General features: G+C 38.1%; 1 protein-coding gene across 1 annotated transcript; it reads right to left on the bottom strand.

Annotated features, from left to right (window-relative positions):
- Positions 1-516: 516 nt before the first annotated feature.
- On the bottom strand, positions 517-20436 carry DIRAS2 (DIRAS family GTPase 2). The gene is made up of 2 exons (XM_040580710.1): positions 20175-20436; positions 517-4409 (listed from the first exon to the last, which is right to left on the bottom strand). The coding sequence occupies exon 2, from the start codon at positions 4374-4376 to the stop codon at positions 3777-3779; it is 600 nt and encodes a 199-aa protein (XP_040436644.1). The 5' UTR covers positions 4377-4409; positions 20175-20436; the 3' UTR covers positions 517-3776.
- Positions 20437-21550: the final 1114 nt, after the last annotated feature.

The raw sequence follows: 21550 nt of genomic DNA, 5'->3' as shown, positions 1-21550 counted from the left end.
TGCAAGAAGTATTGAAGTATTACATTTGACATTTTTTTTACAACAGCTGATAATATAATATGCAGTAGCAGGAAAACTTGCAAAAAATAAAACCAACAGTAATTTAGTAGAAATTAGGACAATTGCAAGATCCATATAGTAAGTTTCAATTTTGCACAAGCAGCAAGTTTTATCTGTTGTTATTTTAAAGTAAATAATAAAATACAAACTAGCTTCCAGAACTATTTTGCTTTTTGATGACTAAAAGTAACACCCACTGATAACCTGTTTTATGAGGTAGATTGCTTTGAAGGTGTAGATGTTTTCCCCAGTATAATAAAAGAGAGGTAAATGGTAGATAATACTGCTCCAGTTCTCTCAGGACTTCTCAGGTGTCTGTTTTGTATAGCAGAAGACTTTAGAACACTGCCTAACATGTAAGAATATATTTTGATTTAAAGATTTGCCTTTACAAGTTTTAAAAAATACATACTTAATATACTTGTGAAACAAACATAATGCAGTCATCAACAAAGCTTCTTCCAAAGTTGTGGTTCCATTTAAAACTTTATTTTGTATGTTCAGAACATCACCAGAAACATAGAAACTTGTAGGCACAAATGACTCCATATCCAGAGTTTTTGAACAAAATATTTTCTATTGAAATTGCAACAACACATTTTTATGATAACTATATAACTTAATATTTCATATATACATATAAAAGTCATGCATTGTAAAGAGTCATTTTTTCTAGAACATGATTCCTAGGTGCTAAAATTCTCTGTAGATCTTACAGGTTTTAAACATGTCATATTTTTTCTGTACATATTAAAGAGTTAATTATACTGATATCACATTCCCAAATAAAACAGAAAATGTAGTAAAGCTGTGTATTTTCTTTATTTACCTTACAGTTTTTTTCCCTGTATTAAAAAAAATAAATCATATAAGTAATAGCAAAACAAATGTTTAAACCAGCTCACAAGTATGTAAGATATGTAAAATCTAGTAGTATAAACTAGGATGACAATGCAAGGGTATAAAATATGTTCTATTTCAAGTCTATGGTCCATGAGTAATATTGCTTCTGTACTGGCCTTGCTTTGACACATGCAAGTCCATGAAATAATTCATGTCTTACATGTACCAGACTTGGAATCAACCAGGAATGAAAGGAAATGGTCCTCAAGCTTACCGACTGGCAGCTTGTTTTATTTCCACCTGTGAAATACAATTACCCTTTTCTTGCTATGAGGCACATCCAAAAAAAAATTCAAGGCTGAATTTCAGCCCTGAAATTCAGATCCCCTATATTCTATTTCTGCAAGATTCTTTACTATGTAAATTATTCCTCCAGTTAAACTAATAATTTTAAAAGGATCTTTGTCCTTATATGGCCCTTTTTTCTCTGAGTTTCTATCATTATTACATTCTGGCCACTTAGCCATGTGATATGCATTATGACCTTTGGCACCGGAGTGTTAGCATTTGTGGGAGAACTCTGTACTGCTGACTTCTGTAAGTGACCCACACTACTCCTTAAGTGTGATCATTCTTTTGATTTTCCAGTTTCGTTAGTGGAATCCAGTGTTGTGAAGATGAGTATCATCAGCCATTTGCTTACAAGCAGAGTAGATGTGTAAACATTTTTAAAAGTCTTATTAAGTGTAGTGCTTTTACATGTTTTGCATTCCTGATCTGGAAATACCATTTGATGTATTGACAGCCTGACAAGGAAAAGATGCACTTAGCTGTATAAACCATACCAGGTCTCTTTATGTATTTTAGAATCTGTTTAAGAATTTGGAGAAACAGTCTGACCAAACACAGAGCAAACATTGAACTGGGACTGAGGAGATCTGCTTTTGTTCTTGGGTTTGCCACTACCGTGCTGGGTACCTGTGTGCAGTTGCTTCCTCTTTTGGTGCCTCAATTTCACCACCTGAGAAGTTAAGATTGATTTTAATGGTGCCAGAGTTTCTTCTGAGTGAATGACAGAAGTTGTGCTCCTTTCCAGACACTGCTAATAGCTGTTCTTGCTCAAAGATTTGTATACTATCACTCTACCTGTGAAATATGTGTACTTCTGTTTGAAAGGTGGAATGTAAGCAAGCAGTAACTCTGAGAGCAACAGGGTAACAATTTTTAATGTAAATACTGCATTTGAACAGCTCCTAGAAAATATTTATAATGCAACAGCATGCATACTAATAATACTAGTACTTGACTGCATTTTCTCATAGTATGATTTTGGCATAAGCATTTATGAAAAATATGATAGTTTGTTTTTATGATTGCAAAGCAGTTCCTAAGGTGCAAATTGTAGCTTATACAATTTTGATGTGTCCTTTTAAAAAGTATGTGCTTCTTTTATCTTAGATGGTCTTTGTTACCAGTAGGATACATACTTTACTCATTAACAGTAGTTTTTAAAAAGCTTTGGAGAGAGATCCAGAAAAGCTCACATTTTGTACACTTTTTCCCCTTCCAAAGGTTTTGAGAAAGGCAGTTTCCCATGACGGAGTGGTTTAAACCAGGTTTATTTTCTGTTCTGAACTTTGCATTGCATTGTAACACAGTACTGACTGCAACTGTTAATATGCCAAATCCTGTAGTACTAATTCCAGCAAATCTCCCACAGACTTTTGTGGGCCCTAATTCCAGATATAGGATTTGGTTCTATAAATAGTCACAGCAGTTCAAATCAGGAGTTTAAATGGTAAATATAAAAACCTTCAGACAATATAAAGGCAATAGATCTAATAGTGCATGAATGCAAAACCACTCTAATTGGAATATAGTGGAATTTCACTCAGATAATCTGGTAATTTGAATGAAAACTTTGTATACTACACCAATCCCTCTCCAAGGGTACCACCAGTTCAGTAACATTCCATTCATTCACTAATCACACCATGTGTTCATTTAACCACGAGCAGCATTTGAACTGAGCCTTACCCATAGAAGCTTTTGTATGGGACTCCCCAGCCAGTCCTCCCTGGGAAAGGTTTCTGTTTCTGCATGTACACCATTTTTATACAATCTCACATTCTCCACTGGCAAACATCTGCTCTTCTGAAATATAGTCGGGCCAGAAGCACAGATCATTCTTGAAGTGGTGGGTCCAGAAAAGGACATGATCTCCATCTCCTACAGGGGCTGTTTTTACGTCATTCTTCAGTTCAAACACCACATCACACTAGAAAGAAATCTTATTCTGGGGGTGGGGTTAAAGAGAATATCTGTTTCTTTTGACTGTGCTACCCCCATCTTTCCTTTTAGTGTGAATCTGTTCATTTATTTGTCAGATCCGAGACTATCTTATGCACACTGCTTCACCAGCAGTAATGACAATTGCACAGACTTGTTTGTCCACAGCATTCTTAAAGGGCGTGATAACACCACTCAGCATGCATTTATGTGTTCTAGGTTTCTTCATGGCCATTTCGTTGTTTTTGTTCTAACGTTATACATTGCCTTCTCTTGTAGTTATACGCAAATCTAAATAATATGATTTTCCAGATCTTTCACATTATCTTAGGGATGAAACTTCTTTTCTTCTGTAAATTACAAGTAGATACCCTAGCCTTTCTTTTACTTTTTCTGACAGCTAGAGTACATGATATTTTAATTGTTGGTTTTTTTCACAGTAAGTCACTTTCTCATTTTCCAAATGTTTCTTTTAAAACAGATACTAATGAATAGGGTCTTGCATGGTTGTTTGCTGTCTATAGGTTTTACATGGGCATTGTCACACAGGTGAGACTGCATGACTTACTTCCGACAATGCAATTTCACATCACCACACATTTGCCTTTCAGCTTCTCTTTCCTTTTCTGCTGCTTGCTTTTTTTGCCGTCAATTTGTAAACTCACGGTCCTGCGTTTCTCCAGGTTTAGCAATTCTTGGAATAACTCTTTCACGTTGTGGTTCAGCTTGGCAGAGGTCTCCATGAAAGCACATTTCCACTTCTTAGCCATGGCTTCTCCTTCACTGGTGTCTACCTCTCTATTTTGGTTCTCATCATTTTTGTTCCCCACCAGCATTATTGGAATGCTTTCTACATCTCCTTTAATCTGACAGATTTGTTCGTAGATTGGTTTGAGCTCCTCCAAGGACTGTCGGCTGGTGATAGAGTAAACCAAAATGAAAGCATGTCCTTTAGAAATGGAAAGGCGTTGCATGGCTGGAAATTGATGGCTCCCTGTAGTGTCAGTTATCTGCAAAGTGCATATGCTTTTATCACAGCTGATCACCTGCCGATAGGTGTCTTCAATGGTAGGGATGTAACTCTCTCTGAAAGTGCCTTTCACAAATCTCAAGACCAAAGAACTTTTGCCCACTCCTCCAGCTCCAAACACAACAACCCTGTAATCATTGCTTTGCTCAGGCATGCTTCTTGGTTTGTCTGTTGCTCAGCTAAAGATCTAGGAAAGAGAAAGTCAAAACCAACAAAAGAGACATTAATACAGACATATGTGGAGAATGCACTTTGTGATATCTCTCCCAAGAAAAGAAATGAATGTGATATAAGTCATCACAAGTTGTAATATTTTAAGAAGACTTGCAGCAGGTTATAGAACGGGTTATTTCAATAGTAAATTTATATCTATCATTATTATTATGAATTTTATATTAATATTATTATGAATAAATATTAAATTGAAATAGGTTATTTCGATAGTAAATTTAGGATATGCAACGTTACCTGCACTGGTAGCAAAACACCGTCTTCATCACTGTATGATTTATCTTAAATTAACATTGTGAGTTTCAGTATTCTTCCTACTGGACTAATATCCCCAGAAATAAAAAGCTGCATCTGGGAAATGGTATACCAGCAAGACCAAGGCCAGAACAAATTGTAGAAACTGAAATACTCTTCTGTCTCTAAAACAAGTCTCCTCAAATCATTGTTGAAACACACCAATATACACATGCATGACAGTCAATTACTCAAAGCATGCCACGTCTTTAGTAGTTAGGGAATTTCTCTCTACTACAACTGGAGAACACTCCCGAGGGACATCTAAGATGTGTTTGTAGCTTATTCAACAGTAGCACTAAGTGTACTTTGTTTCTAACTCTTTGAGAACATGCACCCCCAATTCAGCATGTTTTTCCACTCGCATTTCAGGTCAAAGAGTTCATTTTGGTAAACTGAAATTGTTCATGTTGTCTGCCTTTTCATTCTAATCTTTATTTCACAGCAGATTATATGTGACTGGAGACATGCTACACTTGTCAGAAAGGCTGTGCAGGTGTCTTCACAATATTTTTAAGTGGCTTATATTGTCAAGGTTGGCAAATGCATATGTCAAAGGTCACAAAACTGTGATCCCTGAAGTCAGTTCCCCTTGACAAAACCTGTCTGTAATCTGTAGGACCACAAATAATTGTCATCATTATTAATAATGGAAATAGTAAAGCTTTCACAGGGCTGCAAGCTGTAGTCATTTTGGAATTCATTGAAATAAATGTGAAGATGAATTTGTCCTCGCATCAGTAGGAGTTCATTAGGTACACAGCACGTACGAGTCTCTTTATATTTAGTGATATTTAAGCAAATAAAGACTAAAAAATTAAACCCTGGAAGTTGAAACAGGTCTAGGATGTTGTTACTTTTCAAACCAAAGCTAGATACAGAAAAAAATATGTGTGGAACAAACTGCGAAATTTGCTGCACCTGTATTTGCCCTTAGGAAAATGGGCTGATTTAATAGGGAACCTTGTCCAAGTGCTCTAATGGTCCAAGGTAATTGAATTTGTCTGTTGCACTGTTTCCTGAGTAGCAGCTAATGCAGAACAACCCAAAGGTATTTCTTACTGAATAAAGAAAGCCTTCAAGCTATTTCTTCATTGCAGCAGGAAGAGTGATTGCATTGTGGGGCAGGATTTTAAGTTACCCTTAACCTGTTTAGCACAGGGAGAATAGGATTGGTGCTGTAGAGGTATGGATGTGAGTGGAGCCCCTATGACCTTATCCCAGTTGCCAGCCCACACTGAATTTTGTGCTTTTGCATCTTTGATGCTGTTGCAGCCTGTGCCAGTTAGATTAAAGCTATGTCTGCCCATGCTGCACTAATGTCTTCATTTTTCTGTTCAAGCATACCCTGATTTTGTTATCCTTCTTGTCCAGGGCATCCTATTCTGTCCTAATTCTAATGTCTGAAAGCTGAAAACATCTGTCTTTACATAATGTGTTGAATGAAGGAGTTGCACTTCCTCATCTGCCACACCATAGGCAGAATAACCAGGGCAACTGGGGATGCTGATCCTCAGGCAAAGTGGAGACACTGTCACAGCTCTGCCTGCCCAGATGGGCTTCAGGCAGAAGGCAGCTTCACCCCTTCCTTCTCTCCTATGCTGCGGTCACTGTCACTTTCAGAGACCTGTTTAAATATAGGAAAGATTGAGAAATAAAAGTGTTCATCCTTAGGCACTGAAGCAAAAGTTTTTCTCTCTGACAGCAGAATTCAAAGAATGGAAAGAAGGGTAGTCTCGGAGAACACTGGTATATGTGTTTATGTAAGAGGGAAAATCCTCTGAGGAACAAGAAAAATGGATGACCAGCTCATGCTGTTGAGAAAATAAGCAAAACCAAAGTAGCTAGCAAGAAATGAGAACAGAGGAAGCTAGCAGGACAATTTTCCACTGAGAATAAACCTGTATGTGCGAGCTGTAAGCACGCAAATTCAGAACAGTTGTAGGACTGCATGTTGTGGGTGACTGCATAGGATGAGCTACGATAAGAATTATAGTTTAATAATTTTTGTGAGCAAAAAGGCAAGAGAGAAAATCATAGCTATTTCACCTCAGAAGCAGCTTAAGTGTTGCACAATCAGGTAATATGTAGTCTGGGAAGTATGACATGATGAGAAAAAATGCACTATGAAAATCAGTGAAATACAGAGTAGAGAAATAATTTTTTTAAAGCTATCTGACTGTAATCCTGCTATATTAAACTTCACGCTTTAAGCATACTCAGAAATCTCCAAGAAACTGCCGTATATAGTTGCTCAAATGTTAGAACAAATTGAAATGTGGCACTTAATGGTGTGAAGTATTAAGCATCTGAAAAGCTTCTAAGGGAACCTGAAATGGCATGGTAGCTAATCTTCAAATACATAATAAATTGTTGCAAAGAGGGATAGTGTGCACCTGTAGTGGAAAAAAGGTGGAAATAATGGGCTTAGGTTGTAGAATAGATTCACATTAGACAACAGGAAAACTTTGTAGTGGTAAGAAGAGCACAACTATTGCTGAGGGAGATTTTGCAGAGTGGCTATAGAAATGACCACAGAATCACAGGATAATTCAGGCTGGAAGGTCTCTGGTCACTGCTGGTCACGGCAGGGTCAGTCATGAGACTAGACAGTTGCTCTGTCCTGTCAGAGCCTGAAAACTTCCAGAATTTCCCACAGCTTCTCTGGGCAACCTGCTCCACCGCTGAACTACCCTCAGCGTGATTTTCCCTCCCTCATATCTAATCCCAACTATTTGTGTTGCAGCTCATGCCTGTCACCCCTCCTCCTCCCGGTGCCCATTGCTGTGAAGAGTTCAGCTTCACCTTCCCGACGGCTTCCTCGCAGGCGCGGAGGGGCTGCCCGGTACCCCCCGGGCGGTGCCTCCCCCTGGGCGGCTCGGCCCCAGCCCCCCGCCCGCACGGCGCCTCGGGCCCGCAGGGGAGCTCGCCCCGGGCCGCCGGCCGTGTCCCCCGCCGGGGGCGCCGCAACAGACACCGCGCGGCTGCTGCCTCCGAGCGCTGCGCGGGGGCGGGTTATCGCCCCCCGACCCACCGCCCGGGGCACGGCGGGCCCGCACCGCCGCCAGGGCCGTGCCCCTGTGGTGCCCACCACGGCCCCAGGGCCTTCCCGCGGAGCTGCTGCCCAGCCTGCGCTGCTGCGGGGGAGCAGCAGCCTCAGCCGCTGTTTGGTCTGTCCCACAGGCAGGTCTGTTAGTCCTACGGATCCTCCGTTTTACCAAGATTAAAAAATCAGATTATTTTAATTTTTGTCCTGCTCAAAGCAAAAAACGCAATAAGCTCAGACAAGGCTTTCAGATCACACCAGGGAAAGGCTTCCCTAGTTCTTACCGTGTGCTTACATTCTCTGTGTGCGTCTGGTCAGAGATCCTCCTGCAGTGAAAACCATTCCGTGTGGCTGTGCTGCACAGGCACCCAACCTAATGCATTTCATACCGCCCTATGAGTGCATTGGGTTTTCTTTGTCTTAAAATATATTAACTAAAACACACAACAGGACAAAACAAAGTAGCACGTTGTTTCATCAGTGTTCAGTATTCTGGCCAGTGCAGATAAGGGAAAATTAACTTGAGAGAAGTTTGACTTTTCAGATGTGCAGTATCCTCCCTGATTCACACCTTGAGAACCTGTCTGTTTCATAACCTACACATAGAGAACAGCAGTTGCATTTTACACTTTAAAGCTGACTTATTCTGGAGTTTATGCGTAATAAATCCTCATTTGCTGCCTTTGTTTACTTCATGGACTACATCAGTGAAAAAAATTGCTATCATCCTGTGACACATCACTTTAACAAAACTATGCTCACTTAAAATGGCAAAGCACATTTTATAACTTACATCCACACCCTTCATTATTTGTTGGTTACAAAGTTCAGCAAGTTAGTGAGTCTCCATATACCTCTGCTGATTTACCTCTGTTTTCTGCAGATGCTCCACTTGTGCGAGGCTTGAGTTGCTCTAGCTCAGCTGCTGTGACTGAGGCCAACAGGGCTATTCACTGGGATAATGGCTGCTTCCAGTTCAAACTCAACTACAGACCTTTATGCTGTTCCTTTCTTAGCTGTTTCTGACATGCCAGGTAAAGAACTGAAGAGCTGTTCTGACAGGAGGATACAGTTCAAGGACTGAGTCATTTTGATACACAATCGGTTATTTTGTTATATAGTGATAACAAAAAGAGGTATTTAAAACTGTTTAAACAAACTACCCTGCACTACGGATTATAGACTTGATAGCTGAAACTCTTCATGGTTTTGGGGTGACTAATTACATGTGGGTGTGTTAGCATTTACCAAATTGATGTCACTGATCCTGTATTTAGCCACTGGATCTCCATAGTTATCACTTATCTTTAATAATTTTTTATGGACTAACTTTTCTATCAATTTTATTTATGACCTGATTCTTATGCTTGTATTTAAGCCATGAATAACACATATAATAGAAGGCAAAATGTTTAGAAAGGCTGAAAAATAACTTGTGAAAATTAACCTCCTTGAATACTTACCCTTAGAGTAATATGAGATGAGAATCTCCTAGCTGGTGAGCCCATCCAGTTTGTACTTGAAAGCTTGTATAGAAAAAAAATTGCCCACTCTCCAGTGTTTCCACAGTTTTGGTTTTGTTGCAAAAGGATTTAACCACACTTGTATTGTTAGACTTCCATGAAATGTCACAGGTTGCACATTTCTTTGAAATTTTTTGGCTAGGTGGTATTTTTTAGGGTAGTATACATTTTAGAAAACAACCTGATACTACGTGTGCTGTCTGGAATCAGAGGCTTTGATTGCATCTTCACTGATCCAGTTCTTGAGGTTTTAAGATATCCTACTGACATGTCAGTCTGATGTGCAATACAGCAATTGTCAGATACTATGTATTGATTTCCTGAAAGCTCTTTTTCCTCAAGTAAGATCATCTCATATCAGTTACTGATTTTCGTTTTTTTTTTTTTTTAAATGTTTAAGGAGATGTCTCTGTTTATATTGTCATTGTTATGATGGAAATCCAATAATTTACATGCAATGCATTTAGTTCAAAAGCTTGCATCAATTTAAACTAAAAATCCATCAGGCTTCCAGTGATGACACCATCATGCAAAGACACAAAGTGCAAGGTGAAGAATAATACCAAATGTAGATATACATGAGATGGATTTCAGCGTGTTTGTAAGGTTAATGGGCATTTCACCACACCAAATGTGAAAAAAAGCACACATTACTAATACACAGGAGGGAAAAAGAGCTCTGCAAGTTTTTACTTGTCCATTACGTATATAAACAGGCATTTCTTGGGGAGTATTTTCACCATATTTGTCAATGATCTTGGACTTAAAGAGTGGGGATTTTCTTACTTCTAGTGTCTTCAACTTTTACTACAAAATGCTCTTTTTCATTATTTTTTCTTTTTCTTTGCTTGGCTTGCTTTGGTCTTTTCAAATCAATGGAAATTTGTATGTGTTTGAAGACAAAATGGTAACAGTTAAAACAGCCTTTTCTTGCAACATGAGGTTCTAATCCATGTGGAAAGCATATTTTTATTCTCATGCTGAACAAAGTGTTCTTTGAAAGTCTGCTTCTCAACAATCAGCTAGTGTAAATTGTGACTTCCTCACTGAATAAAAGCTGTAGCACTTTCAATTGATGTCAGCTCTGGCTTTTATACAGGTATTGTTTTTGCCATGTTTGTTAATAGAGAAGAATATTTTCACACTGTTAGTGCCTGTGTCATTGATATTTGAGCAAAGCCTTGGCCAGATATAAGCATCTATTCAAAATACCTTCTCTTTCTGCTTTACATGTTTACATAAAATGGGAGGACAACTGGCCAAGTCATATTAACATAAGTCACTATGCATGGATTGACAATACTAATGATGATAATTAAAATTAATGCATTTAGACTAAAACCACTTCCTGCATTTGCTTTGCCATTTCAAAGTTACAGCTTGGTAAGTTACTGCAACATCATGCCTTTTTTTCTAAATGTTTATCTATGTATTGGTGACTTCCTTGCACTTGAATTTAAGTCTGTGATATTTGTGTTAGTAGATACTATTCAGACATCGTTGGATAACAAATATTAGGCTAAATATTATTTATTCCTGATTGTTCTAACTTTTTAGATACCTTAACAAGGCAAAAAAATAGAGAGGTGTGTCAGATATTTCAGGTCATACCTTCTCCCTATGAAAAAACCTGGTGGAAGTCTTGAAATGCAAAGAAGTCTCTCACAAAACAGTGTGATGTGGGATTTGAAGGCAGCAATTTACTATATTTTGCTCAAGGTATTTATGCAGTGCCAGAGAACATTAAGCCATTTGACCTAAGATTTCTCTGGGCTTTTTCACTGTCTTCAGTGCAGTTTGAACAAAGTGTCTTATTTTATTCTTAAAAAGAATTCTTTGCCTACAGCTGTTCCAACTAATGATAACTCTCTGAGAAGCATCTCATTGCTTTAGGAAAGGTGATTATGCTGCTGCTGCTGAAATGTTGGTAATTGGTTAAATTAGTTGCCTCCAGAAACTTCTTAGACTCTAGCACCAGTTTTGCTGTTATTTCATAGTAATAGCTTGGGCTTTCCATTAGTCTAAAAGCTCATGATAGAAGTCCCTCTAAACAAAATTTTATGCAATTGGTCTCTGAATCTTGCCCAGTGTTAACATTTTTTTCAATTAATGCTGGAGGATGGTGAAGAATGGTGTTTCAAAATAATGGCAATACTGCATGATCAGTGAAGATTAAATCCACTTCAAGATTTCCAGCACTGAATGTCCAAGCGCTAACATACTGGTTTACTGAAAGAAAGCTGACTTAGTGCTGTGTAAAGTAGCTACTGTAAAAAGGAAGTTGGGCACTGTTTGTGTGACCTGTAGGTTCAGCAAACACAGTTCAGCAAAGTCCTTAAGAAAATGCTTAAATGGTGTACATTCTTGTCATGGGTTTTTTTGGTGTTTTTTTTTTTTTTTTACCCTGGGCTTAACTGTAGTATAATTGAACACTGTTTGTAAAGTCTTCATATATAGCATTCATGTGATATAAAGGCTGTTTACGGTGGACAAAAGATTGAGAAAATCAGTGATTTTGGGCAGGTCAGTGTAGGTGCAGCAGCTAGAAATGGCGTGGAAATGTTCCAATATAACAAGTCTTATTGACCAAACAGCATTCAGCTATTGGACGTTGAAAGCAGTGTAATGATCTAACTTCAAGATCTGTGTAGAAGTTACCAAGTGTGGCCAAAAAAAGATGTGAAAGAACACGAGGTTTTTGAAGTTCCAGATTTATTTTCAGAATCAATACAAAACTGGATGACATAAAAGGCCATGGCAAAAAATAAGAGTTTTTCTCAACTATACTTTGAGAGAAAAGGAATGTTAACTTAGCATTTTGTACCATCAGCCAGAAGAAAGCAGACCAGATTAAGTTAGAGACAAAATGGCATCTTCCGTGGAAGTAAAAAGTAAAGAGTTGAGTGCTTTCCTCTGACACACTGTCCTTGTTATAATATTTACTTGTTCATGTGAAAGGAAGAGATAAAATCAGACACTCTTCTTATTCAACATATGCATAGGAAGCAAAAATTCAAACTACAGATTCAGTTTGGCTTGACTGAAACAGTTTCTGGTTTAGAGTTAGACTTTCTACAGAATTTGAACTGTTTGAATTTGCATGGAAAATTCATCATTTAGAATTTTCTAACTGACATGAAAGCAGTGGCTCAGTCTGTACAAAACTTGATAGGGCTGAGACAAAGTAGAAAGATAAACAGCCCTGCATGACCAGAATGTCAGCAGACAAAGTATGTCCTTCAGGAGACCTAGTATAGCCTAGGTGATTGTAATATTTACTTTCAAATATTTAAAAAAGAAAAAGGGAAGAAAAATAAAAATGGCTCCACATTTTCAATGTTGGCTAAAGCGTTTCTTCCATTTTGGGACAGATTCTTCACTACATTACAAATGCATATGCTACACTACAGACACAATCTAAGTATTAAGTCAGGATATCAATTTTGGAAAGTTTTTTCAGAGAGGTTCTCTGAAAGGTTTTACAGATTCCCTTCATACTGCTGGCCTAACACAGAAGAGTAATAGAGAGGACAGGATCCTTTCAAAATAATTTGTCACTGTTTTTTTCTGTATTTAAAGAAGTGAAATATTGTCCTAAACATCTCCATGTAAAGAAGGTAGAATCCAGCCCCTGCAGTGTTCTGTGATCACAGATGTTGTGCTCTGCTGTAGAAAATTTTTATATTTTCATCACACTGAAGTTGAAAACCTCCTTGACAAAACAATACCTTTTCAAAATTGTTTGAAGCCCTATGAATTATTATATCAAATGGATCCCTTGGTAAAACAAAACCCCCAAATACATAACAGTAAGAAAATATTTACTAGCTCTTGGGCTAAGATATGGCCAGCAAGGATAATGGCAGGAATAGTTTTACTAGGCAAGAAAGAACTGGGGAAAAAAGGGACAAGAACTAGATGAGTTTTCTACAGGGGCAATAGGTAGCATGGGTTTCTGAAACTAAGTTTAACCAAAGTGGCATTTCTTGTTGAAGGCAGGACTGCTGATGGAAGAATGAACAATGCAGAAGGGTCTATTGGTTCCATTTTCTGCTAAACATTCATGTACAGAAAATTCAAAAGGTGCTGGACCTGATCCAACAAAGATCTTTAAAATCAGGAATACACTTTAATGATTTGGTCTACTGTTGTCCAAGAGCTTTCAGAACTAAACCCTGAATAACAGGTATGTACTAATGAACCATTACCATAAAACAAGATTCAGCATCATTGAACACACCAAGTGAAAAAACATTCCTTTCATGCAGAAACAGCACTAACACGCTAAGTTTACCCAGGGTGAACAGGTGTCCTATCGATTGCCACTTTTTATTTAGTGAATTGGCTAATCTTAAAATTAGGAAAAGGAGAGTTTAATGACAGTTCCTGTTTAAACTCAGGTTTTACCTTAGGTATGTTAGATACTTCATTGACTTAAACAGAGCTACTCTTATCTACTCAAGCATTTTGGTAAACCAGTATCTTAATCTTTCAAGTGCTTACAGTCAAAACTCAGTGACAAATAACTCAGAAGCCTTTGTGGATGTGTAGTTAGGTATTCATGAATTCACACACAGAAATAAAAATGTCAAGATAACAGCACTGTATTCAACTCTCCCTGGGACTGATTTTTTTGAGGTTTTTTCCCAGCTTAACAGACCAAACACTGTAGGTTTTGTTCAGTTTTCAATAAATTTAATCTACCTGAGTAAAGATAGAAAGATCAGCTTAAAACATTTTATGTCCACCTTTTAACATGTAGGACACTATACCATGGGGTAGAGCAGTAGGGTTATTAACTGGAATTTGTCACTCACATAAAGGCGGGATCAGAGACTCAGTCTGACCTTTCAGCCCCTCATTTTTTAATAGCAGGCTACTCTACTTTTGGCAACTAGCTATAACTTTACATACTGTAGTGAATTTCTGCTTCTCCAGATGTCCACTAGCTAAAATAGGTGACTTTTTATTGTGTATCTTATGGAAAAAAGTTGTGGCTTTTAAGTTTTCCTGAATAGAGAAAGTTAGAACATATAAACCACTAAAAAAAACCCCAATACACCAACCACCAAACCAAGAAGGAAAATATCCCAAATAATCATTTGACCGTAGAGGCTTTGGATGTGAAATTCCATATACTGGGAGATTCATGATAAAAATCCAAGCATAAGCAACAAGCTAGTTTCATATAAATGTGTGTCTTTACACAGAAAAGCCATACACCCATGGAAGACTGCTTCCGTTCAGCAGAGGAAATTGTACAAAGAGCAGTGGCCCTTTTGCCTTTCTACTGTAGACCTCAATTCTTTAATGTCAGTTTCAGACTATTTGCACAAATCTTCTATAGAAGCAGAATTATTAAAGGCTAAGTGCTTCTGACATATAATTATAACTTCTATAATTATCTTTCCTTGTTGGGCTGGAAAGGATAGCTTGGTTTTTATCCTGACTACTGAAACAGGCCTGATACTCTTCGACAGCCCAAATAACACCCCTTTCAAAATGATGTGGCTTATACTGAGAATATCAGTATTTGTCTTCTAGTCCTAGTTGCGCGTGGTAAGCCCTCCAAAAACCCTACCAGCCAATATAATACATTTTGCAACTGGTTTGTTGGGCAATAACTTGTGAATAAGTTAATGTAGCAGGTTTCAGGATCCAGAAGATCCCTGACAAGTAATTAAGTAATGTAATCTCATTGTTGATATGCTTCCAAGCACTAGTAAGAAGCCTGTGTTTACACTGAAAATTTTCTGCAAATCAGAAAAGGTTGAAAACCAGCAATTAAAGTATAACTGTGGGTATGATACAGGAATGACAACTTTCTGATAGGAGTTTCTACCTCTTTACAAGAAGCTATTTGCTGTCTATGATGTGCAATTTATCATAACCTGGTTTGGGGAAATTTATATATTTTTTCTTTTTACTTTAAAGTGTATTTTCTTTAAAATTTAATTTGCAAATCTACATTGCAAGACTTCCACAAAACTGAATACTTACTGGGTTTTTAAAAATTATTTTTAATGAGAAAAACAATTTCGTACTAATTTTCATCACTGCCCTGGCTTTCAGTACTTTCTATTATGAAAAAAGAAGGCTTAGCCTTCAGAGTAGTTTATTCACAATTCATGTTTCTTTTCCTTGTAGACAAAATTATGAAAACTATATTCTAAAGATTAAAAAATAATTTCCCAGTAACACATGGTAGCATTTTAATGTTTGAGTGAACAAATTGGGAAAACGCTAATGTTTTTGAGTTGGGTTTACAGCAATAATTTACCAGTTGATGGTAGCTCTTATTTGATTATTTAAATTACTAGCTTTTCAGAACAGATAAAAATTTCCGTAGATTTTCAGGGAAGAATATAAAAATAAATAAATAAAAGGAAGTCTCCTTTTCTTAGCTTCACATTAAGTCAGAACTACTGGACATTTTGGGAAGAAAATATTTGCAGTCCAGGAATGGATTTGCTTTTTCATAGAAGTGTTTTACAACATACCTACTTTAAATGCGGATACTAAATGGCTGACATAACTTCATTGACATTTATTCAGATTCAACTAAAACCATTTCCATTACCTTCAGTGAGGGTGAGGGTGATTGCATTTTGCTGCCATAGCGTACTGCAGCCCTGCACAGTCAGAGAAATCAGAGACCGATTTTCATCACCAATACAGAAGTCTAACATTTAACTCAAATTTGTTTGCTTGACAGGTGGTGCTCCTGACCTTGGTGCGAGTGGAAAAACGTGTCTGTCGCAGACTTGACACACCCTTTTTGACATTGCTTTTGTCTTCCTTGGATACTCATTTATACAGTAATCAATATTTTGTGGTTGAAAACAAATCAATATTTGTTTTCTCAAAAAGGCAAAATAAAGAATGTTCTGTTTCAATTCATATGTACAGTTACATTGTCACTTGGTGGGTCTTTTTTACTGCCTTTCCAGCAGTAAGATAAGATAAGTTAATGCACATTTTAACTTTAGTGCAACAATAAGAATGCAGTGAAAATACTTGTTCATTGATACTTAGCAACCTTTGTTTGGGTGCAGAATAAAACAGAAACATATGAAAAAAATTTCCAATATTTTTTTTTCCTAGTACACTTAAGGAAATCGTTACTTTAAAAGGGAACGTAATATTGCTAACGGTTTGTATGCATGTTTCACAAAAATGCTATTTTTCTTCCTTTATGTAATACTGAGAATTGCTCAATTAGGCCTAGTAATACAAAGTAATAATGGGAAAGTTAAAAACTATTTTGAATCAGCCCTATATACCAAACCAAATGTACTGCAATGAATACTGTTTTATTTAAGTCCACAAATGGCCTGGTACTCACGTGGCTTGCAGGAGCTGGAACATTCGAATGCAGTTTATTATATATTACATAATAGTTACTGAGATTTACTGCAAACTGAAAGCAATCCGATGTAGTATACAAATCAAAAACATAAAAAAACAAGAGAAGGATCAGACTATAAAAAGAAAGAAGTAGAGGAAAAGAGAATATGGAACTGAATGTGGTCATTCTGCAGGAACGTCTTTGAACCAGAATGCTGTTTATTGTGCGTTTTTAAAATAAGCTAAGTTTGAGGTAATTGCACACACTCAGTCACAATGGAAGTGTGAGTTTTTGTTTTTTCACACATGATGCTTGGATCTTGTCCTGGTTTTGGCTGGGGCAGATTTAATTTTCTTCCTAGCAGTGAATACAGTCCTGTATTTTGGATTTAGTATGAGAATAAAGTAGATAACACATTGATGGTTTAAATGTCGCTAAGTCTTGCTTACTCTAAATCAGGGGCTTTATTGTTTCCTGTGCTCTGCCAGTGAGCAGGAGCACCAGCAGCCGGGAGGGAGCAGAGCTGGGACAGCTGACCTGAACTAGCCAGAGGGATGTTCCATACCATAGAATGTCATGCTCAGTATATAAACTGCAGGGACCTGGCCAGGAGGGGCTGATCACTGCCTAAGGACTGGCTGGGCATTGATCAGCAAGTGGTGAGAAACTGTATTGTCCATCACTTGTTTTTCTTGGGTTTTATTTCTTTCTCTCTTTTTGTTATCTCCCTTTTCATTACTATTATTATTACTATTATTTTCACTATTATTGTTATTTCTATTATTATTTCTTTTATTATTATTATTATTTCATTAAACTGTTCTTACCTCAACCCATGGGGTTTAGATTTTTCCAGTTCTCCTCCCCATCCCATTGTGGCGGGGTGGGGGGCAGTGGAGTAGGGTGCGTAAGCAAACAGCTATGTGGTATCTAGTTGCTGCTGGGGTTAAACCATGATAGACAGATGTGCTGGTTAGCACAAAAGCAAGTTATCAGGTCGTCCTGAAAGGAAACTAGAAATAGCACTAGTAACAACTTCAGAAACAGCGTTATGAGTTTATATATTATCCACTGGTTTTGTTGGTACTACAGAGACTGCAGTGCTGGTGTAATAAAATCCTGACGACTTGGCCAGAAGGAGCTGTGCTTCTGAACTCCAATCATCTTACAAAGTACTCTGCACTGTGAGAAAGGGATGTTATTCAGCTTGATGACCATCACACCTTATTTGTCTGCTGGTGTAAACAACAGTGCAGCACAACGTAGAAGAGAAATACGCTTTCATTTGTCTCTGGTGTGAGATGTGTGGAAAACTGTGTTTTTAAAGACCTTGACCCACTTGCAAAGAGACTTTTGAATGTAGGCAACTTCCAGTGAAAAGTATGAATGGTGTTTAGTACTGAAAGAAACCTCGATTATCAGATCCAGTTCTTTGCCATTACAGGCAACCATTTCACATAATCCCTTCCACCAAGTTCCAAGTAAAACACATTTAGAACACTTTCTTTCTATTACTTCAACGAGAAGGTAATTTCAGAACCTTGCTGCTAATTGTTTCAAACTTTGCAGCCTAAGTGTATTCACAGTCTATTTAAACCCATTTGTTCTTCACTATTCCCAGGTGTCATGGTTTAGCCCCAGCTGGTAACTAAGTATCATGCTCGCTGCCTGCCCCCACCCCACGACAAGGGATGGGAAGGAGAATCAGGAAGGACAATTGAATAATTGAAATAGAATAAAATAAAAACAACAATAATAACACTAGTAATTATAATGAAGAGGAGGGAGAAGGGGAAAAGAACAAAATCCAAAGGGGAGGGAGAAAAGAAACCAAATGATGCACAATACACTTGCTTACCACCCTCTAACAAATGCTCAGCCAGACCCCAAGCAGTGATCAGGAAGCCCCAGACATGTCCCCCCGGTTTATATACTGAACATGACTCTTTGTGGTATGGAGCATCCCTTCGGCTAGTTTGGGTCAGCTGTTCTGGCGGTGTCCACCCCTAGTTCTTGTGCCACTCCAGCCCTCTCACTGGCAGGGCCTAAGAAACTGAAAAGTCCTTGATCTAGTTGAAACATTACCTAGCAACAACTAAAAACATCTGTCATCACCACTATTCTCATATCAAATCCAAAACACAGCACTGCACCAGCTGTTAAAAAGAAAATAACTCTACCCCAGCTGAAACCTGGACACCAGGGATAGAAATAAATAGCTGTAAACTGCAATCATTCCCCCAGTTCCATGGGGCCATTGATTTGCAGCTGTGTATTTGAACCTTTTCCATGTTTAAACAGTTCTTCATGCAAAAGCCTCAGGAATGTGTGCAGTGTGTGAGAGAGCATGAAACCTCAAGGGATACCACATTTCATAGTCCCTGAACAATGGCACAGATGCCATTCTGAGAGAATTGGGCACTACTGCATTTAGTAGGCACGGCAAGCCCCTGTGGGGCAGCTCCTGAACATGAGTGAAGTCCCTAAGTCAGAAAAGTGAAAGGGAGGTAGGAGGCAAGGCAAAATAGCCCTCTGATCCAGAATTAATAATTATGAAACCTGCAAACATTCTAGATACCGTAAACTGTAAAGCTTGGCAGAGGTATAACAGAAATTAGTTGCAACATCTTCATTTATATGTAAAGGTATGGGGATGTACATATTACATACCTCTGTGTGTGCATTTATAAACAGGCATATATATATTCATGTATGACTAGGTATTCATGAAAACAAGACATTCAGGAAATGCTTTAAAAAAAAAATACATCAAATAAGTTGCCCCATTCTGGGCTTACCCAACTGTGACTGAGTGCTGCAGCATATAGAGCATCCCACATTTCACAGGGAAGATAGCAAGAAAGGAAGTATTATCAAATTGAATTCAGTCCCTCACAAATACTGGACAATGGCCTTTCATGATTTATTTTCTTTCTTTCAATTGAAAGAAGCACAATCTACTGCACAAATAAAACATTGCCTGTTTGTCAGTGGAATGCTGCAAAGTTGTATTTGTTTCAAAGAAACAAACACCTGGTCTTATTTTATTCAGACTCAACATTTTTGATTCTTTCATCGTATAAATTAAAATGTAGCCTTCATTTAAAAAAAAATGCATCTCCCCTTAAGCACTGCAGTGGCAGCAGTTTAAACTAGGGCAAAATCCAGCACATTGAGTTTTAATGAAAGACAGTTTTAAAAAAAGGTTATGAAGCCCTTACTAGCATCCCAGCACATAGAAAAATTATGTTTAACTGGTCAGTATGCATATGACCAACCTCTGGCTTCTTGTCAGCCCCAGCTTACAGCATGCCATGTTCTCTACCTAAGATACATGCTTAGATCAAATATTGCAGTCATAACTCACACAAAACTCTATTGACTTCAGCGGAAATTTTGCCTGAGTGAGGACTGTGGATTTTGGCCAAAGGCGATAAAGACCTCTACTCTCAATGCAAAGCTATTTTTATTTTACAAGATGATGCAGAAAAACAATGGAAAAAATTTTACCTGTGTAGGAACAGAAAGCTCCAAATGCTCCTCAGTTTCTGCCTGTCATTGCACCGGCTGTTCACCCCCTCTGCTCTGGGTTTCCTCCACCAAAAAGGAGTCCCTGTCTTAATCAAGGGGCTGCAGCTCTTTTGCCTGCTGCTTTCCCTTGTGCTGCTCCTCTCCTACTGACTCCCCAGTGCCTGGGCCGTGGCTAATGCTTCTGTTGGCTTGATTGCAGCCTCTCTCTTTCTGCTTTTACAGATGGACTGACTCCAGCATCTGCTGGTGCTACTGCCTAAATGGCAACGGCAAAGCTCATCCAGGCTTTTAACTGCCACCTACTGAATAATTGTGGAATATATATGAATATATATAAAAATGTATATGTATATAGGCTGTAATTTTGTGGCTTTCTCAACAAATGTAGTAGATTTTTGCAGTTAGTCTTTAAGCCCTCCAAATATCCCGTAGTTTATCATTTAAAGTTGTAGTTTACGTTACTCTGTGTCCATAACTCTCTCTTTCTTTCAGCACCTAAACATGGAACAAGCCTGTTCCTTTAACTTTAAAAAGATTACAAAGCCTTTGGTGAGGCTAATGCCTAGTGGGCATAAACCTGCATAGCCCTATACAAATCAATGGAGCTGTGCTGATTTATACTAACTGAGAAATTCATCCTTTAGGTCTAATACTTATTTGCAGAAATATAGTAGATATCCAATATGAAAAAAAAACACCCACAATAAGATAGCTTTTGTCCAACACACCCCCTCAGAATTTCACCCACCTGAAACTGAAAGAAGGATGGGCTGAGCAGCTAGCTCCCAACAGTTGGTATGATGTGACAAATTCCACTCTCTGTAAGGGATGGGTTTGTTTTCCTTGTTTTTAAGAAAGACTCATTCATCGTGTTAATGCTTTTGCCAAATGCAGAAATGAAAAGGGTTCTCCACTCCATTTGTGTCTTACAGAAGTATAAGTGTATTAGGATACAAAATGACCTGGTCAATACGCCCTGAGGCAGTTATTCGCGCTACTGTGCACTTCTGGTACAGATCAATTCTGACCCCTGTTTTTACAGGCTTCCAGGCAGCCAGCTGTAGATCAAAGCATGTGCCTCTCTGAGCCACAGGCCTGCTCCTACAGCCTGGCAGCAAACCCCTGCCTTTGCTTTTGTCACCACTTCTCAGCAATATCTTAATCCCATGTGCTTGGAGAATTGGTTAATTAATATCCTGAAACCAAAAAGTCAAGGTATTATAATTACTGCAACACAGCAAAGCTTAGCCTGTAAAGTTTATAATACTGCCCAGGAATTTAGCTTGTGCTTTTACCTGGTAGTGCCCCATGGTATCCTGACTGCAAAATTCAGTCTTACTCAAGTAGTCTACAAA

This window comes from Falco naumanni, chromosome Z, assembly GCF_017639655.2.
Source record: "Falco naumanni isolate bFalNau1 chromosome Z, bFalNau1.pat, whole genome shotgun sequence".
NCBI classification, from domain to species: domain Eukaryota; kingdom Metazoa; phylum Chordata; class Aves; order Falconiformes; family Falconidae; genus Falco; species Falco naumanni.
The sequence above is the reverse complement of the archived record's forward strand: the minus strand, read 5'-3'. Positions and strand labels throughout refer to the sequence as shown.